This window comes from Schistocerca cancellata, chromosome 3 (assembly GCF_023864275.1).
Source record: "Schistocerca cancellata isolate TAMUIC-IGC-003103 chromosome 3, iqSchCanc2.1, whole genome shotgun sequence".
NCBI classification, from domain to species: Eukaryota; Metazoa; Arthropoda; class Insecta; order Orthoptera; family Acrididae; genus Schistocerca; species Schistocerca cancellata.
Window position 1 is genome coordinate 44,809,598 of NC_064628.1, and position 22,096 is coordinate 44,831,693.

Below are 22,096 nucleotides of genomic sequence, written 5' to 3' on the forward strand. Positions count from 1 at the left end.
TAAATTCTTCAGAAGTTATAAACAGAAATGTATACAGGCAAAAAATCAATAGTTGGAAAGTACAACCCGAGAATGAAGTTTGCAAGAGACAGGGGACAAAATGGACAGAGGAAAGAAAGAGAATTCATGGGGAAAGAATGAGAGAAGTTTGGAGAATTAAAAAATTGAATCGGAAAAGCTATGTGTGATCCGTATGGGTCCAATCGCACATAATAATAATAATAAAGGTCTTAATTCATAGCACTGTTCCTGATTCGATATGAATAAATATTGTTCACCCAAAGGCAACGAGTACAATACTTATTACTTAAAATCCGCACCCACCCCTTTTAAAGCTTAATATCCCCCCCCCCCCCCCAAATAAAGCGGCTGTGTTCATCACCAAGTGTGCATAACAACACGGTTCGCAGCGTCTCAACATGACGACTAAGTCGGTCGTCGAAATCTGGCGCAGAAAAGTGGAAACAACAATTCGCCCGAAGACCCGAAAGTAAACCACGATTTCTCTTCTCTCGTGAGGAGAGTCAGTGGTTGCTTCGCAAGGGAGTTTGAAGTTCGGAGGCAGAGTGTCGGTTGGGGCAGGCGTGGCCACTGGGACAACGAGGATCAGGGGCTGCCAGGCTGCTTCCCGCGGCGCGGACCGGCGGCCAAGTTCAGGGCCAGCCGGAGCTCTGCGGACACGCCCGGCCTCCGCTAATGGGGCAGCGGCAGCCGAAAGGCCGGCAAAAAGCGGAGCCGGTCGGCGAACCCGTGGGCAGCCCAGGGCAGAAGCCGCCAAGGACGGGGGCCGACCGCGCCGTATATAAGGGACCACTGGACACCGCCGGGGCATCACTCGAGTTCCGAGGTTCCTCTGCTCTCTGACCGCAGCTCGTCTCCAACCACCTCCGCCAACACCATGAAGGCTTTCGTAAGTACCACGTGTCCAAGTGGCACAGGCCGCTCCTAACCGTAACCTGCATAATCTAGGTCTAACGCTGCTTGCTCAGAACCGTTGAAAATCGTAATATTCTAAACTTGCACGGACCCAGCACTACTTTGGCATTTTTGCGTGTGAGACGGTATCTTACTGTAACACGGGAATTGTTTATTTCTTTACTCCCCATCGTACGCTTCAGCTCTACGTTTGTCTGATTGTCCAGTCCTGTAGAGCACCAAAAGTTTGCTCTTTTCTAGTACTCGTGGTATGTTCTCCATTTCCGCAGTAGGTGCCTGGTTTATGAGAAGTTTTAGTTCACCAAGTCTCACGGTAAATCCAACTACATTGGGCCTCTTGGGCATGAAGTGACATCTTTTCCCAAGCTGTCGATGTCAGTCACGTTAACGTAACATGTACCTTTATTTAATGATTTTTCTATCACCAGACCCCTCCTATCTATAAGATTCACAATCACGTTTGGTCTAGTGCTTCTAGGTCGAGCTCTGCTTTCTTCCGACTGTTGAAACTATCAATGCGTAGACCAATTCTTTTCGTATCGAACGGTAACGCATTCAATCTCAAGACCATTTTATTACATCATACCAATCATAGTGCAGATTTCTTGGCAAAACAGAGACAGCGTAATTAATGTAGAAATTCATAATAGAATCTGTCTTGAGTCTTCTCAATAGAATTTCCACTTTGTTAATGTTCATTTCGAATTCACAGCTAAATGTTCCGGTCTTTAGTCGTAAGGACATTAACTGCATTGTCAACACGCCAGAAAGGCATATCTGTGAGAGTTGCAGTGGGTTCTTAATTGTAATTTGCGAAATTTTTGTGGAACATACGTAGAATTACAGATGAATATGCTTAGATTTTTGTTAAAGCTTGCAGTATACCATAGACTGCCGCTGATTTCTGTCCTATAGTAATGCTGGTCCTTTGCACCACTAAATGTTTGTTCCACTCCAGTACTCGTGGTTAATTTCTTCTTTTCCGCAACTCATTCAGTTAGAAATTGTAGATGAGGTACCCTCCAGACATACGCATGTAGATTGAGCTCCTGAAGAGCGCTTCTAGGGCATGAAACAGTAGTTGAATTCAATCTCTGACTGGCGGTCGCGTGCTCAAACGATACCATATTACTTCGTATATTTACACGTGTTATATTATACTTATTTACATAGAGGATCACCTGTTAAGCTACATCTACATGACTGCTCTGCAGTTCACACTTGATTGCCTGGCAGAGCGTTTATCTAACCCCTATCAGATTATGTTTTATTTTTAGATAAAATTATTTTGGATATAGGAAAATCTTTTCAGTTCGAAAACCATTGGATAAATACCGTAGTTTTACTAAGCAGTTGTCTGTGATCACAGTGATGCGAATCGAATAGTATAGTTAACGATCATAACTTTCATGATTTAAATTATAGTTTCACATTCAAAAACATTCTCAGACTTACTAACTTTCTGAAATATTTTAAACTTCTGCAACTGATTTTCTGTTTGTTCAAAATCATTCGAAACCAATATCGCACAAAGTATATTTTATTAAGGGAACCGGTTCCAACAGACGTACCTGCCATCTTCAGGTTTTAAACATTTTTTTGTAGTAAAACATTTTCTATTTGTTAGATATCTGTTAGACTTTATCATGCAAACGTTCGCAAGGATTTTAAGAAGTAAGATGTACGTACATTTTTTAATCAGGATACTGTTTCCTGGTAAATTATTCTGTCAAGAGAAGACTTCAGTCAGGTCCATGGTGTGGCAGTAAAACTGTTACATAAAAAGGCAGCATTTTTAGTATCGTGAGGAAGACGCCGAAACGTACCTGATACGATGAAACTAGTGAAAGTGAGGCTTCCTCGTCTATGCTAGGACGCCTCTCTATCTTATCTCAGAATACAGGCGCACATGAGTACACAGACTCTGCTTCTGCCATGCTTTTCCCAGATGTTGATTGGCTACCACAGAGTGTATTTTATGAGGAACCCGATTTCAGATAGAAGAATTCTCGCTTGATTTTGTCGACTATTTATGTCATATATTCGTGAAATTACCTCTTAATAAAAAACTACGGAGCTGTAATGAGTTTGAAACTCATAGATTATAGTCAGGACGCACTGGTATATGGACTTCATCCCATTGTTTTGATTTTTAAACTCTGTTGCCGAAGGAAAGAATTTCTTTTTGAGAATTTTATGTTGTCTGTTGTTTAATGAGTGACACTATGCCTTCGGATGGTTAGAGTCCCAGCTTTCTCTAAGAAGTACACAAGCTGCTATTAAGTTATTTAGGTAAGAACACAGTCATCTCAGTAGTGCTATTATTCCTTGATTCTACTTGTTACACAAGTTCGTATAGGCAATGCTTATGGCTTTTTCGTGCAAATTTCATATTACTCGAACAAAGAACACAGAACCCATAGCAATTCCGCAGGGACAGTGATTGTTCGTTTTAATATTATTTTCAAATGTAGGCAGTTTGTCTATTTTACTGGATTTTAGCTTCCCTGAGGCAACTGTTGTGTGAAGTTTGTACCTGTAAGTTAAGGGAGACTTTGAGAGTTCACCATTCGTCTACTTCGGGTGACCTTTATGAATAAATCTAAAATGACTCCATTTCATGCATTAGATATATGAAGATCTATATTCGTGTTTTCCTTTTTTTAAAAAACTTCTACTGATTTACGGGTATCAGTTAAAGTTACTGGAAATATGTGGTGGCAAATCTAATTACGAAGAGTAGAAGGATTATGCCGTAACTTTAGTTCATGATCAGTTTCCTGTGTAAAAGCGAAAGCCAGAGATGTAAACGCGAACACAGCCACGCAGCAACATCTTTTTCTCATTACATATTTTTAGTTATGAGCGGAAACACATCACCGATTATCTCTAGTTGTCAAAATTCAACCCTATACTCCATGTGTGACATATACGTAGGTAATGCGGAACGCCCTTGTGAATACATAATAAGACATGCTTATTTTCATGTATGGAACAACATCTGTCGTTAGTCATTCATTTTTCAGCTACATCCAAAGGCTCTCCTGTAAGGAGGAGAAGGATCCATCACTTCTATTCACCCTCGTGGTACTTTCTTTTGTTAGTAGAACGTAGTATGGAACAAGCGCACCGACAAAACACTGCAGAATATAGGCTACAGCTCCATAGAGTTATGACAGTAATACTATATTGTATATACTGTGTGAATCTTCATGTTCTCACTATGTATTACTTTATCCATAACATAGAGGGAATTCAGCCAAGCCAAACATAGTCAGTTTTGTTTTGACTGAATTCTCGGAATTTCGTGGATTTATTTACTGTACCTGAAAAGGTAAAGCCACGATTCAGGGCAGGATACTTGCAATTCGCAGGATGTTTTGACTTATCACATACACTCAAAGTAACGTACAGACTGCCAAAAGTAAAATAATTGAGTCTCTCCTGTGGCTAAGTCACTCTTCATTAAATGTGTTCATTTAGAGTGCGATACAAGATCTTCTGTGGAAGATGTGGTGAGCAGTCAGCTTTCAGTCTTTTCCTGTCACATATTCCGCTTGTTCGATAGAGAGGGTAATAATCTTGAAGGGCAGATACGAGGGCTCGAGTACTGCTCTAACACAGTTTTAATTTTTAACATAGTAACTCCCTCATTGTTTCCATGACATTCTTACATTTTCTACTGATTGTGATTGGTCTGAGGTATTAGAAAAAACTGGTACCCTGATGAATCTTGAATTGAACAATTTAGGTCTTTCTACATGCCCACATCCATAAAATTGACGTATTTGAAGCACCTATAGTTATTGTATCAGCGGCCATTATCATTTCGGTGATTCTAGACATTGCGACAATTTCCCCTAGATATAATTTCCAGAGAGAAGCATATTTAATATAGCAGTAAGGTGTAAATACTATTTAGAAAATATTTTTTAAGTAAATTTAAATAACAGTAAACCGAGTACAGTTCCCTGAGGAACATACAAACTTATTCACGTATCTGATAAATCTTTGTCAGCTTGGACAGCATAGTTTAGTCTAGCTCCCAGATATAGGTACATTTGAGCGCAGATACTATTGGTTTAAGGAAAATGTATGAGACCCAAATGTGTGGACCCCATTACTTGTTTGATGTGGTAAGCTGTTCTGCTGAGTTGGCGTGACATGGTGTGTCTCCTGCAGGTGTGCGCCGTCCTGATGGCTCTGCTGGTGGCTGTGGCCTTCGCCGCTGAGGAGAAGGACCTGAAGGGCTCCGAGGCAGTGTACGTGGCGTCGCCCTACGCGGCCACCTACGGCTACTACGGCTACCCCTACGCCGCCGCCGCCTACCGTGCCGCCCCCGTCGTCAGCGCCTACTCCGCCTACCCCTACGCCGCCTACCCCTACTACTACCGCTGAGGTCTCCGAGAGACTCCACAGCTGACCACTCAACACATGACGGATCAACGCCACACCCAAACACACTTGCCTTATAGCACACTTTTTTAAAAATACAACTGTTTCACAAAACAATATCAGTGTGTACATTTATTATTTCTCTCCCCATCAATAATCCATTCCACATGATTCCCTTACAGTTTTCCTCAAACTAAAGCAACATCTTGAGATTTATGGACAGTTCCTCAGCCGTGTAAAAAAGGTTGGAAAGTCTGAATGGTACTAAAAGATACAGAGCAAACGAGGGTATAAATCTCTTGAACAAGTCACATTCAGAGCAAAAACTATTTTTCCAAACACAACTGAATCAAAAGGTTTATTTTGCCAACATTAAGATAATACGAGATCTCACAGGTTATGAAGTTGGCCTTATAACCAAAGGTGATCAAATACATCACACTTGGACACTAGACATCCCATGCTGAATATGAAATAAGTAAAAACGTCACTGAAGATAAATAAACAATGGAACCTGGGAATGAAAGCATTTTCTCCCCATGTGATTGTATGAATGGACGTGAAATAGCCATACATTAGAAGAGACTTACATTGAAGTTTGTGTAACTTTTGATATATGACATGTGCTAATTTCAAGGTGTCAGGCCACTTAAATACTCGGGACCTCTCAGTTTTCATCTTAAACTGGGACACCTGTTCTTTTACAGCTCTAAAACCAGATTCATACACTTATACTCCACATTTGGTGAATACAAAAAGAGAAATTGCTGAACTTGTCCATTACTTCCATAAACCTATAAATTATGCCTGCTTTGGGTAGTATCCACTCAGTCAAATTATTTTTTAAAATAAATCAAGTTGTCTTATATTCTCAAGTTTCGCTCAGTCCAAAAAATGTCCCACGGACAAACAATTTGTGCACCTCTCTACAGGCAAAGCTGCGAAAATGACATCAAATTGTTGATACTTTCATGTTTTACCGCTGTTTTATACACACTCTCCTCATTTGGGCACATCTGGCTCTTGTTGCCAATTTTTCCATGTCACTTACTACGCACTGAGTTCTCTGAATGCAAAATAGCCTGCAGAACTTTCACCGACGCCCATAAATCTACGCTGATCAACGATTAAATAAAAGATAGTCACTCTTTCATAAGATAGGTATCCCACCACTTCAGTTATTAGAGTGTCGCCGGCCGGAGTGGCCGTACGGTTCTAGGCGCTACAGTCTGGAACCGCGAGACTGCTATGGTCACAGGTTCCAATCCTGCCTTGGGCATGGATGTGTGTGATGTCCTTAGGTTAGTAAAGTTTAAGTGGTTATAAGTTCTAGGAGACTGATGACCTCAGAAGTTGAGTCCCATAGTGCTCAGAGCCATTTTTTTAGTTATTAGAGTAATTTGGCATAGTAAGTGAAAAGATTCATTAGTAGCTGCAGATACGATTATTACTCTTCTCATAAAAGACGAATGATAGTTTTTTTCTGATCCAGAACATAAACAGCACTGAAGTAACCCCTGAGGAAGAAAGGCTGCAAATGTTACCAATGTGCTGGCGGTAATGGATTTGACAGAAGAGAAGAGAAGAGCGAGGAGGAGGAGAAAGAGAAACATGGCAGGACACGGGTAATGAAAAATGGAGAATAAAAGATCATCACTAATTGAGAAACGCATGTATTTGACTCCTTTTTGTACTAATGTTAAGCTTTCATAGCCCTTATACAGATTGTTTTTGGTTCTGGTACTATAATCATGTTTTGCACTATTTTGTGTAAAAACAGAAATGTTGGAAATGACAAAGGACATCAGTGAATATATGTACTGAGAAGTAGCAGTTACAATACCAACTTTCTTAAAGATGTCTCTGCATGATGATCTGGGACTGACAGCAGATATAATTCTAATGACTCGTTTCTGAATTTTGACAATGTTCCCTTTGTGAGAGGTGTTTCTCCAAAAGATGATTCCATAACTCAATAGTGAATGGAACTAGACCGAATAAACTAACTATCATGTGTACCGCAAATATAGCTGAATTAAAGCGTTTCATTTAGCTTTAGAGTGTTAGTTTTCCAATTTAGGTTGGGGTCAATTTGCAGCCCTAAAAATTTGACACTGTCCGCAGCTTTAATTTCATGTTTGAATACATTATACTCATAGGGTCAGATATTGTTTGTGAGGTACTAAACTGTGTGTACTGGGTATTGTCAAAATTCAGTGACAATCTATTTGCTGTAAACCACCCATTGATACAAATATTTCATTAGCTGATTGCTCAGTGAGACCACAGGTACTCTTTTTTGTACCAATACTTGTATCATCTGCAAATAAGACAAAATTTCCATTTTGTGACACTGCATATTGAAGGTCATTAATATATAATAGGAACAACAAGGGACCTAAAATAGAGCCCTGGGACACCCCATCTCTGATGGCTTCATATTTTGAATAACTATCGCTATGTGGTAAGCCTGATACAGACACATACTGTTTTCTATTAAAGATAAAGGCTGAGAACCATGAGCCTGCTACACCTGTTATCCCATAATACTTTAACTTTTGTATGAGGATATCATGCTTAACACAATCGAAAGCTTTATCCAGATCATAGAATATTCCAAGTGATAATAGCTTTTGATTTATCATCTGTAAAAGTGAATATAGCTTGATCAGTTTACAGTCCTTTCCCAAAACCAAAATGATTACGAATGAGTATATTTTTCCTGTACTAAGTGTATATAAAGTCTATTGTACATAACCCTTTGAAACACTTTTGAAAATACTGCCTATAATGAAAAAGGTAGGAAGTTTTTCACTGATGATTTGTCTCCTTTTTTGTGTAATGGTTTGACAATAGCATATTTAAGCCTATCTGGAAGAGTACAACTGGGGAGGGATCCATTACATGAATAATTCAATAGTGATTATGCCACTTATGGACAAGTATTGTTCTGTTGGAAATTGGGACCACAATATTGTCACAGAAGAGGTAACACATTAAGACTCAGAGTTTCCCCAGTCACTAAGAGCTGTAATTTAAGGTCAAACAGGCGGTTCCCCACACCATGAGGCCCCCTGTAACACCACTGTGCCTCTTCCCTGGTCACTGTAATGTCCAATGTTGCTCATCCAGGGTAGTGTAGAACCGTAGTTCATTGCTAAAAACGTGATGCCATTGATCAGCAGCCCACGCTTCCTGGTCACAGCAACCGTTTGCATTGTGTGTTGAGAGCAGTCTATGCATGGGTCTATAATTCCATAGTCCAGTTGCTGCTAGCCCCCGACCAGTTGTGCGGGATTACACAGACTGTTCAGGGAGTCCGTTACTTGTTCTTTGATGCCAGGTGAGTATTTCATGCGCCGGCGGTATCCTTGGTGTACAGTTCGGCGGTCTTCCTTGTGGAAGTCAGATTTGGTCGACCAGATACATGACAACGATTATACCTAGCATCAATTTCCCATGCAGACCAAAATTGGGTTAGTGTCACATCGAAATGCTCCAAATCTCTGGGTATTGCACGATTCGAGCAGCCAACCAAATGGAGACCCACAATGAGGACACTCAAACTCTGTCATGTGCCGACTACGTAATCTGGTACGCGTACGACGCATCTCTTCGTTTTTCATAGTGATCTCTCAATATCTGTCGTTGTTCACGCCTGTTATACGCCCTAGCAGACCTTGTAACAAAACAAAACATAAACAACACTAAACACGAACAACACCAACGCACTTTGGTGGTCTTTCAACTTACCACAGAGAATTTTAATTTTAGTCAGCTACATACTCTCCGATAGTGTGTACGTGTACGTAGTTACAACGTCCGATCATTTCTGGATGCAGCAATTTTTTGTCAGCCAATGGTTATGTTTCATTTTTTCGACAGAGTTTAATGACTGTGTTAATTTTTTCGGAAAAATTGCAAAATTGATAAGAGAAAGTACACTTTTTTTCCTTAAATGTAACATGGTACTGAACTGTGCCTGGAGATGAATGACCATCTTCCAGATACCGGTATTACGATGGAAAAGGAGTTTGAGAAATGTTTGGTTTATGAATTGGAACAGCTGGGCTACTAGCTAAGTTACATTTCATATTGCGACTGTGATCAGATGACAGCGATTTGAAATGTGATATGTGCGTGAGTATCGAGGAACCGATGAAATAGATATAAAATGGGGTAGTCGTGTAATTTTTCCACTGCAACCATTCTAAATGGTACTTGATACTGGAACGATATCTTGACTGCAACTGTTCCGTTGTTTGCTCCACATTCTTAGAGAACACCTAACATATACAGTTTTCCTGCATTGGTCTGATGAATTTGGCCCCAATATTTGTAAATGTATTTCCGATACTCCATACATACCTTACAAGCGACAAGTGACTCTTTTTCTCATCTTTCTCTTTTATATTGAGTTTCTAAGTATGCATTTTGTGTAGCACACACTGTAACATTAAACAATCATTAATTAGAGTAATATTTAGGTTCAGTTTGCCACAGATTTATTTTCAGTACAGAACAAATATCACACCGAAGAGAAGGAGACATATTCTTAAAGAACTAGAACTGCTACAATACTATTGTCATTTTGGACTTCGTACATCCTCGATATGACGATAAGAAGTCGCAGGGTCAGACTCCTCATGTGACAGCTCTCGGTGTGGAGAGTCAGTATTTCACTTTCGGCCTAGATTACCCGGTCCACTCACATGTATCAAATGGCAAAACACATACACCTATTATATTGAGAGAGAGGTTGTACACCATCTGATTAGAACTTTCCAGACACCTATCAGTGGACATTAATATGAGGTGTGTCCACCTTCTCATTTATGGGGTCCGCAGCTCGTAGTTTCACGGTCGCGATCTCACTTCGCAAGCACGGGGTGCCAGGTTCGATTCCCGAAAGGGTCAGGGGTTTTCACCTGCCTCAAGATTACTGGGTGATTGTTTTTTCCTCATCATTTCATCATCGTTCGTGAAAATGATGAGTTTGGACTGAGCAAAGGTTGGGAATTTGTACGGGCGCTGATAACCACGCAGTTGAGCGCCCCACAAACCAAACATCATCATGGTGGGTTGACTCCGTTGGAGTGTGCGAATTTCTGGAGGAATGGCAGCTAATTCTTCCTAAAAGAACGAAATCAGGGTAAGTAACGATGTCTGACACTGGGATTCTGGAGCGATGTCGAAATTCTAACTCATTTCACAGACGTTCCGTTTGGTTTAGCTCAGGACTCCGGGCAGGTCAGTAAATTTCAGGAACGTTATTGCACATACATAAACAGTTACCTCACAATTGCTGCAATAAGAGGTGTACTTACAAACCACGAAAGCACCCTCATACCATACCTTCTCCATACTTTACTGTTGGCACTGCACAGGAAGGCAGATAATGTTCTCCAGACGTTCGCCAAACCCAAACCCTTCCGACAGATTGTCAGAGGGCACAGCGTGACCCATCACTCCAAATCACTCGTTCTCCGTCATCCACCATCCAGTGGCGTCACTATTTCGACCATGTCAGGCGTCACTTAACATTGACTACACAAATGAGTGATTTACGGGGAACTTCTCAGCCATTGGATGCCATTCTTTCTTACACTTTGCGAACAGTCACTTTGTCAGCTGGACTGCTGATATCACTTTGGAACTCTACGAGTGATTCTTCTGTTGATTTCATGCCATTTCTTACAACCCCCATCCGCATTGCTCGATGGTCTCTATCACTCAGTACGTAAGGTGTGTCTGGTCTTGGTTTAGTTGTGGTTGTTCCTTCGGATTTTCACTTCACAATCACACCACCAACAGTCGACCTGGGCGGATCCAGAAGGCTTGTAATGTCCCTGATGGTTTTGTTGCTGAGTTGGCGGCAAGTGACTGGGTCACATTCGATGTCACTGAGCTTTCCTTACCGACCAGGTCTACTGTTGCTGCTTCTCTGCCGACAATACAGCACACCCATCCTTGTTTTATGTTGGCGAGTCCGCTGCTTGCCATATCTAGTGGTCAGTTATGTATTACACAGGGGATTCTGGATACTGAGTAGGCCCTTTTTACGCTCTTCAGCAGCTATTAAAAAAGAGTCCATTACTTGTTCAAACTTTACATTTAGACGTTTCGAACACGGCCTAGCATGACAATATCTGACAAAAACATCAGTCACCATTAAAGCACAATTTATAGATGAAATGTTAAGACTGAACATACTTGAATTCATTAGCAACCAAGTTTACAGACCAGGGGAAAGAAATTAACTTACAGTATTGTGTGAAAGGGTATCCATCGTCATAACGGTACTGAGTTAACCAGCACAACATACTCTAGTTACAAAACCAGCTATAACATGGCACCAAGTGGCACGGTTTTGTAGAATTGGGATCTTGCATTAAATGTCGAGACACAATAATTAACAAATTCAGTCCCAGAAACAACTTTATAAACATAGAATAGCAATAAACATTTTAGAGGAAAATTAAGAATCACGGTTAGAAGGGTGGAAATCAAACTACATCATTAACACTTGTGATGACCAGGGGATGATGTGAAGGGTAGGAAGGGAGGACAGAGGGGATGGCATAAAGCAATCATAGCTCATGCAAGTGACAGCTAGCGACAAACACCATTGGCAAATCTGTAACGACAAGTCTACTAGGTATTGCGCCACTAGTAAACTATTGTTTCTTTCCCATACAAATAAAAGCACTCCGTCTTCAGGCCGCGTGTGGCCTACCGGGACCATCTGACCGCCGTGTCATCCTCAGTGGAGAATGCAGATAGGAGGGGCGTGGGGTCAGCACACCGTTCTCCCGGTCGTTATGATGGTATTCTTGACCGAAGCCGCTACTCTTCGGCCGAGTAGCTCCTGAATTGGCATCACGAGGCTGAGTGCACCCCGAAAAATGGCAACAGCGCATGGCGGCCTGGATGGTCACCCATCCAAGTGCCGACCACGCCCCACAGCGCTTAACTTTGGTGATCTCACGGGAACCGGTGCAACCATTGTAACAAGGCCGTTGCCCTTCCCATACAAATAGTAATAAAATTTCTGAAATGCCCATATCACGACTAGTACTTCCAGCTCTGTAGTAGTATAAGACCTTTCACAGTCTGGTAAAATCCGACTTGCAAAGGATGCACAAAAACCTACAGCTGAGGGTTCAGTCATAAGTCCATACTCTGAAGACGTATGAGGATGACATAAAATTTGAGAACATACTGGCAATGTCTTAATTGCTTCAAACGATTTCTGACATTCTGGTGTCCACTGCCAAAGTACATCTTTCCTCAACAATCAAAGCAAAGTTCTGGGATTCATAGACTGATCTCAAAGCGATTCTTTTTTAGTTCCTGGTACTTCAAAATTATTAATCGCTCGTATCTTGCCACTATGAGATAGAATACCTTCCGAATTGATGAGTCGACCAAGACACTTGATTCATATTTGAGAAAATGTGACTTTTTATGATTATCTGTAATCCCACTTCGCTTAAATGTTGGTGAGATGACCAACAAACTTGATTCGTATTAGACAAAAATGTGACTTCTTATGATTAGCTGTAACCCCAGTTTACTTAAATGTCTAGCACTTGTGGAAGTAGGGTAATTTGTTCCTCCAATGCCGTTGTTGCCAATAGAAGGTCATCCACAACTGAAGTTAGTTGACTCCTAAGTACTGGTCCCAACACTGTGTCTAATGCCTACATTAAACTCTTGAGGTAATGCTCAACCCAAAGGGAAGAACCCTGAACTAACACGACCTTTCAGTATAAATGTAGGCAGTATATTTCCTTGGCTCTGGTTTTATTGGTCCATGCCAATATGAAGGTCAGAGATCGATGATTGTTGAGTATTTTACCCCATAAAACTTTTTTACTAACGCACCCACATTCTCCATCTCCAAACTGGTACAATAATCATGTTAATCCCTCAATCATCGAATACAAGTTGCATGTTTCCACCTGGTCTAGGCACTACAGAAAGGAGATACAATATAGACTGGTGGGTGTCTCTATCAAATCCCATCTCAACATCCTCTAAATTTCGTCTTCAAGAGTGTACCATAGTGACCAGGGAACTACATAAAAGATGTGCTAAACGTTTGGTGAGGAAACACATCTAAAAGGTATGTATATATCCTTTAATGATACCTGGCCATTCCTCAAAAACATCTGAATGTTGCAATACGATATCTGTCAATTGCTGCTATTATAAAGATCAAGGTGCTGGGCTTCCCATAACGTTTACTGAACTTCTGTGTAAAGTGGAAGCACACACATTTTCCAGAGCAGTAAATTCTGCATGTAATGGCGTTTCTCATGAATAAGACATAGTTGATTCTGCCTGCAATATTTTCCACGACTCCTTTCTGGCTTAGTAAACTCTAATCAGGTTATCGCTCTGTTGATCTGGCATGAGATATGACCCTCTGAAAAGTCGAACTTTATGTCCCATTTTCAAGAGCTAAGTCCTCACTGAGGATGTAGTCTACTATTAAACCTTCAATAAGTAAAACATTTATCAGTTGTTAACGTCGGAACTGTCTAAGCTTCAGAGTTTCTTTCCCATAAGCACTGTAGCGTAGTCTTATGTGGTGGGACTCACCTCAGGATTTGAATTCATGTTGTTTCTCGGCTCTATTTGAAATGGATCTGCATTTCCACAATATGATTCAGTGCTCGAGGTTTGTGGCTGTACTGAATCACGTACAACGTATTACTATCGCACTTGTTCTACTTCTTCAAACACCTTCGATAGTTGGCAAGTCATCAGAATTTTCCATTGTTCGAGATTCGAATCTCTCTGTCGCTTAATCCTATGTAGCTCCTCCTGAACTTTTGAATCGCATGATGTATTAGAGCCAAGTAAGTTTCCAACCACCAACTTAATCTTGTCATCTACAGTCCGTTTAACTTCCACTTCACTTGTCTCAGACTAAGTATTTATCTCTGAGTAAAATTATCGCTTCCATTCGTCCGACTTTCCCGGTATCCTTTTCTAATGGCCAGAATTAATGTTGGATACCTATACAACTTAGTCCGCAACAGGAGGAGTGGTGGTTTCAGGCCGAGTTTTCTGTCCTTGTTGTGGAAACTTTTCCTGTCACTTTTTTAGTTCTGTGATTTCAGTTACTAATTCTGTAACTCTTGTAGCAAAATTCGCCTGTTGCCGTGCAATCCCAGATACTTCGCTGTGTTAGGCAATAAAATCCTGCTCAGAGGGTAAATTTGCTATGTCTTCCATACTGGGTAGACTGACAAAGTCCTCCTTGGTGGGCATTTCGGACTGTCTAGCGGCCTGTAAACTTAACTGTTAAAGTTTCTATCTTCGGGTCACACGCAGTTGGATTTTCCTTGCCTGCTTCTTCTAAAGCCTGCACATTTGATTGTTGTTGTTCCATCTGAAACTGATATCTAGTTTTCACCAACACACATATAAATTCTACATAACCTAACAGCCTCACTTTCGAGAAACAGTAAGTTCACTCTGATAGCTAAAGTCACACAAAATAAAATATTTACTCGCTGCACAGAGATACTGAGCATGTGTAGAGGAAAGTTTAATACCACTATTAACAGACTTCTTTCCGCGCTGGACAGCCGCGCGGTCTGTGGCCACGGTCCGCGCGGCTCCCTCCGTCGGAGGTTCGAGTCCTCCCTCGGGCATGGGTGTGTGTGTTGTCCTTGGCGTAACTTAGCTTAAGGGGCTCCGGAACGCCCTATACTTGCAATGTTAAAAAAACGCTTATAAATTACATCTTTCCTCACAAAGTATTTGAGGTAGGAAGTTGAACTTTTTACAGATTACTTATTGGAATATGGGCTACAACTTAACACAGGGATTTTACAAAATTTTAGTTCAGTTATTAAAGATGATTTTTTTTTCAATTGTAATGAAAATTCACAACATTTTTTTGCAATTTTTTATTTATATATTCAAAAATATACAGTTTTTTTGGAAAAAGGCTGTGTTAAATTATGCAGAAGGTACTGTGTAACATTTACTGAAAGTTTGAAACAAATATGTTTGGAAGATCCTTAGAAAACATGTAATTAGTATGAGAAAATAAAAGTTTTGGGAATCGAGTGACAAAGATTGGATTAACTTTTTAGTGCATTCCAGGTCCATAGGATGGATTATCTTCATCCTCTGCAAACTCCTCCTCCAGCTTCCTCTTGTTCCTCCTCCTGTTTACTCTTGCTTGTGTTTCTAGACTCTTTACAGCACTGTCTGCAGCCCGAAGACATTCCTTGTCTAAAGCAAGCATCGCTCGTACCATGTTAGAACCTATCTTCATTCCCATATTTCTAAATACCTTGCACCTTACAATTTTGCCATCATTGAAAGTCGCAACAGCATCATACACACCAAAGTGAAGTGTTTCTATTCCAACAAATACAGTCTTGGGGATTCTCGACCATATAACACTATTTACACTTTCATTGGGGTTTTGAGTTTTTCCGTGAATACACTTTTTCAACAGTTCAGGTGCTGCTAAGTCTCTGAAAATAGGTTAGCCACAACACATACTTTATCTCACATTACTAAAATGTACCTGATGAACACGGACGTTAATAATAACACCATTTGACAGCAGTTTAACAGCGCCACAGTGGGTCACGCCCATGTAGAACATATTTCCAAAAAAATTTAAAAATAGTTGTAGTCTTCGGAATTGAATAAATTATATATCTATTTAAAGGTAATAGTCTGGAGATTCAGAAAACGCAAAAAAGTAAAAATTGAACTTTTCATGATTTTGAGCCTTTCCGGAGCACCTTAAGTTAGATTAAGTATTGTGTAAGCAGCAGCCGAAAGGCCGGCAGAAAGCGGAGCCGGTCGGCGAACCCGTGGGCAGCCCAGGGCAGAAGCCGCCAAGGACGGGGGCCGACCGCTCCGTATATAAGGGACCACTGGACACCGCCGGGGCATCACTCGAGTTCCGAGGTTCCTCTGCTCTCTGACCACAGCTCGTCTCCAACCACCTCCGCCGACACCATGAAGGCTTTCGTAAGTACCACGTGTCCAAGTGGCACAGACCGCTCCTAACCGTAACCCGCATAATCTAGGCCTACCGCTGCTTGCTTAGAACCGTTGAAAACTGTAATATTCAAAACTTCCACGGACCCTGCACTACTTTGGGATTTTTTCGTGTGAGACGGTATCTTACCGTAACGCGGGAACTGTTTATTTCTTGACTTCCCATCGTACGTTTCAGCTCTACGTTTGTCTGATTGTCCTTGCCAGTCCTGCAGAGCATCAAAAGTTTGCTTTTTTCTAGTACTCGTGGTATGTTCTCCATTTCCGCAGTAGGTGCCTGGTTCATGAGAAGTTTTAGTTCACCAAGTCTCACGGTAAATCCAACTACATTGAGCCTCTTGGACATCTTTTCCCAAGCTGTCGATGTCAGTCTACGTTACCGTAACTTGTACCTTTATTTAATGATTTTTCTATCACCAGACCCCTCCTATCTATAAGATTCACAATCACGTTTGGTCTACTGCTTCTAGGTCTATCTGCTTTCTTCGGACTGTTGAAACTATCAATCCGTAGACGAATTCTTTTCGTATCGAAAGGTAACGCATTTAATTGCAAGAACACTTTATTACATCATAGCAATCATAGTGGAGATTTATTGGCAAAACAGAGACAGCGTAATTAATGTAGAAATCCATTGTAGAATCTGTCTTGAGTCTTCTCAATAGAATTTCCACTTTGCCAATGTTCATTTTGAATTGACAGCTTCATCTTCCGGCCTTTAGTCGTAAGGACATTAGCAGCATTGTCAACACGCCAGAAAGGCATATCTGTGAGAGTTACAGTGGGTTCTTAATTGTAATTTGTGGTATTTTTGTGGAACACACCTAGAATTGCAGATGTATATGTGGAGATTTTTGTTAAAGTTTATAGTATGCCATAGACTGTCGCTGATTTCTGCCCTATAGAAACGCTGGTCCTTTGCACCACTAAATGTTTGTTCCACTCCAGTACTCGTGGTAAGTTCTCCTTTTCCGCAACTCGTTCAGTGTGAAATTGTAGATGATGTACCCTCCAGACATATGCAGGTACAACGAGCTCCACGAGAGCGCTTCTAGGCCATGAAACAGTAGTTGATTTCAATGTCTGACTGGCGGTTGTGTGCTCAGACGATACCGTATTCCTTCGTATATTTACGCGTGTTATGTTACACTTATTAACGAAGAGGATCACTTCGTAATCTAGATCTGACTGCTCTGCAGTTCACACTTAATTGTTTTGGCAGAGCGTCTATCAAACCCCTGTCAGAATATGTTTCTAGCCTTCCAGTCTCGGACAGCCTCGAAGAGGAACAGTTAAAGTTTCCTCTGTGACTTCTGATTACTCTTATTTTATTACGCTGCTTATTTCTTCCTTTGTTTGTGGGAGTCAACAAAACATTTTCGCCTTTGGAGGAGAAAGTTGGTGCTTGAAGTATAGCGAAAAGATCTTGTCGCAACGAGAAATGCCTTTGTTTTAGTTATCACCATCCCAGCTTCGGTGCCATACTCTTCCCTTTTCGTGATGATACTAAGTTGTTTGCCCTTCTTTGAACTTTTTCGATGTCCTACATCAGTCCTACCTGGTAAGGGTCGCACACCGCGCATCAGTACTCCAGAGGACGACGGGCAAGCTTAATTGCTTACACCTGCGATGAAAATCATAACGTATTTAATTCGTGGAGAGCCATGAGTACTTTGAGACTTTTTCACGGTGGAAAATACGTAATTTCAGGGATATCTTGTTTGTGGAACGCTTTTCGCAAGTTACCCATAACTCAGTCAGTGACATTCCTATATGCAAGTAAGGGTTTGTTCTACTTCAGTACCAGAGGCACGTTGCTGCAAAGGAGGGCTCTCCCTTTTTTTTGCATTACGCTCGCAGCGCTCATAGGCAGACTGGGCTGTTAGTACGGCCTGAGAGAATTCAAACTATTGTCTTCTTACAAGCTGCCTAGTTAACTCACCGTTCATAAACATTACTTGTCCAAGGGCTAACAGAAAATAACGCTCATTTTAATACTCGTATTATGGGCTTTGAAGGAAAATTATGATACTTTTCGGACTTACTCTTATTGACATCACACTGGATTTACTGTTCTAAAAACACATTCTTACGCGAAGTTTCATCGACAGTAAATTTTATTACTGGGTGGCTAACTTTCACCAGACTAATATTTCCATTTTACAATAAATCTCAGCTCTGGTCTGCGCAAATTTTTCGCTTCTGTTGCGTTCATCCGGAGCCAGTGGAGGAAACAAGATGACTTTCTCTCTTTTTTATTATGTCACTGAAAGTACAAAACCAAATGAAAATTTTTTAGATAAAAGAAATCCGCGAAAGGCAAAGGTCCCGATTTCGATTCTCGGTCGGGCACACAGTTTTAACCTGCCAGGAAGTTTCATATCAGCGCACACTCCGCTGCAGAGTGAAAATCTCATTCTCGAAATCCTTTTCAGTTCTAAAACCATAAATAGAAGAGTTTTAATTAGCAGTTGTCTGTGATCACAATGCAGTGAATCGAATAGTACGGTTAACGATCATAACTTTCAGGATGTACATTATAGTTCCACATTCAAAAACGTTCTCAGGCTTACTAACTTTCTGAAATATTTTAAACGTCTGTAACTGATTTTCTGTTTGTTCAAAATCATTCGAAACCAATATCGCACAAAATATATTTCATTAAGGGAACCGGTTCCAACAGACTTACCTGGCATCTTCAGGTTTTAAACATTTTTTGGTAGTAAAATATTTTCTATTTGTTAGATATCTGTTAGACTTTATCATGCAAACGTTCGCAAGGATTTTAAGAAGTAAGATGTACGTACATTTTTTAATCAGGATACTGTTTCCTGGTAAATTATTCTGTCAAGAGAAGACTTCAGTCAGATCCATGGTGTGGCAGTAAAACTGTTACATAAAAAAGCAGTATTTTTAGTATCGTGAGGAAGACGCCGAAACGTACCTGACACGATGAAACTAGTGAAAGTGAGGCTTCCTCGTCTATGCTAGGACGCCTCTCTGTCTTATCTCAGAATACAGGCGCACATGAGTACACAGACTCTCCTTCTGTCATGCTTTTCCCAGATGTTGATTGGCTACCACAGAGTGTATTTTATGAGAAACCCGATTTCAGATGAAAGAATTCTCGCTTGATTTTGTCGACTATTTATGTCATATATTCGTGAAATTATCTCTTAATAAAAAACTACGGAGCTGTTATGAGTTTGAAACTCATAGATTATAGTCAGGACGCACTGGTATATGGACTTCATCCCATTGTTTTGATTTTTAAACTCTGTTGCCGAGGGAAAGAATTTCTTTTTGAGAATTTTATATTGTCTGTTGTTGAATGAGTGACACTACGCCCGAGGATGGTTAGAATCCCAGCTTTTTCTTGAAGTTCACAAGCTGCCATTAAGTTATTTAGGTAAGAACACAGTCATCTCAGTAGTGCTATTATTCCTTGGTTCTACTTGGTACACAAGTTCGTATAGGCAATGCTTATGGCTTTTTCGTGCGAGTTTCATATTACTCGAACAAAGAACACAGAACCCATAGCAATTCCGCAGGGACAGTGATTGTTCGTTTTAATATTATTTTCAAATGTAGGCAGTTTGTCTATTTTACTGTTTTATACGCTCAAACTGAATTTTGGCTTTCCTGAGGCAACTGTTGTGTGAAGTTTGTACCAGTAAGTTAAGGGAGACTTTGAGAGTTCACCATTCGTCTACTTTGGGTGATATTTCTGAAAAACCTAAAATGACTCCGTTTCATGCATTAGATGTATGAAGATCGATATTCGTGTTTTCCTTTTTTTAAACTTCTACTGATTTACGGGTATCAGTTAAAGTTACTGGAAATATGTGGTGGCAAATCTAATTACGAAGAGTAAAAAGATTATGCCGTAACTTTAGTTCATGATCAGTTTCCTGTGTAAAAGCGAAAGCCAGAGATGTAAACGCGAACACAGCCACGCAGCAACGTCTTTTTCTAATTATATATTTTCAGTTATGAGCGGAACCACATCACCGATTATCTCTAGTTGTCAAAATTCAACTCTATACTCCATGTGTGACATATACGTTGGTAATGGGGAACGCCCTTGTGAATACATAATAAGACATGCTTATTTTCATGTATGGAACAACATCTTTCGTTAGTCATTTATTTTTCAGCTACCTCCAAAAGCTCTCCTGTAAAGTGGAGAAGGATCCATCACTTCTATTCACCCTCGTGGTACTTTCTTTTGTTAGCAGAACGTAGTATGTAACAAGCACGCCGACAAAACACTCTAGAATAAGAAAATATAGTAATTGCCCTCCCGGACAGGCTACAGCTCCATAGAGTTCTGGCAGTAATACTATATTGCGTATACTGTGTGAATCTTCATGTTCTCACCACGTATTACTTTATCCATAAAATAGAGGGAATTCAGCCAAGCCAAACATAGTCAGTTTTGTTTTGACTGAATTCTTGGGATTTCATGGATTTATTTACTACACCTGAAAAGGTAAGCCAGGATTCAGATCAGGATACTTGTAATTCGCAGGACGTTTTGACTTATCACATACACTCAAAGTAGCGTACAGACTGCCAAAAGTAAAATAATTGAGCCTCTCCTGTGGCTAAGTTACTCTTCAATAAACGCGTTCACTCAGAGTGCAGTACAAGATCTTCTGTGGAAGATGTGGTGAGCAGTCAGCTTTCAGTCTTTTCCTGTCACATATTCCGCTTGTTCGATAGAGAGGGTAATAATCTTGAAGGGCAGATACGAGGGCTCGAGTACTGCTCTATCACAGTTTTAATTTGTAATATAGTAACTCCCTCATTGTTTCCATGACATTCTTAAACTTTGTACTGTTTGTGATTGGTCTGAGGTATTAGAAAAACTGGTACCCTGATGAATCTTGAATTGAACAATTTAGGTCTTTCTACATGCACACATCCATAATATTACGTATTTGAAGCACCTGTAGTTATTGCATCACCCACCATTATCATTGTCGGTGATTCTAGACATTCCAACAATTTCCCCTAGATATAATTTCTGGAGAGAAGCGTCCTTAATATAGCAGTAAGGTGTAAATACTATTTAGAAATTATTTCTTAAGTAAATTTAAATAATTGTGGACTGAGTACAATCCCCTGAGGAACATACAAAGTTATTCATATATCTGATAAACTTTTGTCATCTTGGACAGCATAGTCTAGTCTAGCTCCCAGATACAGCTACATCTGAACGCAGTTACTACTGGTTTAAGGAAAATGTATGAGACCCAAATGTGTGGACGCCATTACTTTTTTGACATGGTAAGCTGTTCTGCTGAGTTGGCGTGACCTGGTGTGTCTCCTGCAGGTGTGCGCCGTCCTGATGGCCCTGCTGGTGGCCGTGGCCTTCGCCGCTGAGGAGAAGGACCTGAAGGGCTCCGAGGCAGTGTACGTGGCGTCGCCCTACGCGGCCACCTACGGCTACTACGGCTACCCCTACGCCGCCGCCGCCTACCGTGCCGCCCCCGTCGTCAGCGCCTACTCCGGCTACCCCTACGCCGCCTACCCCTACTACTACCGCTGAGGTCTCCGAGAGACTCCACAGCTGACCACTCAACACATGACGGATCAACGCCACACCCAAACACACTCGCCTTATAGCACACTTTTTTAAAAATACAACTGTTTCACAAAACAATATCAGTGTGTAAGTTTATTATTTCTCTCCCCATCAATAATCCATTCCACGTGG

At 40.8% G+C, this 22,096-nt stretch overlaps 1 protein-coding gene across 1 annotated transcript in view; it reads left to right on the forward strand.

Annotated features, from left to right (window-relative positions):
- Positions 1-803: 803 nt before the first annotated feature.
- The window catches only part of LOC126176899 (cuticle protein 4.9-like), a 59,802-nt gene continuing 38,509 nt past the window's right edge, over positions 804-22,096 (forward strand). The window contains exons 1-2 of the mRNA XM_049924102.1: positions 804-910; positions 21,713-21,929. Of these exons, the coding sequence (XP_049780059.1) occupies positions 899-910; positions 21,713-21,928 (228 nt within the window). The 5' untranslated portion in view covers positions 804-898 and the 3' untranslated portion in view covers position 21,929. The remainder of the gene's footprint in view (positions 911-21,712; positions 21,930-22,096) is intronic.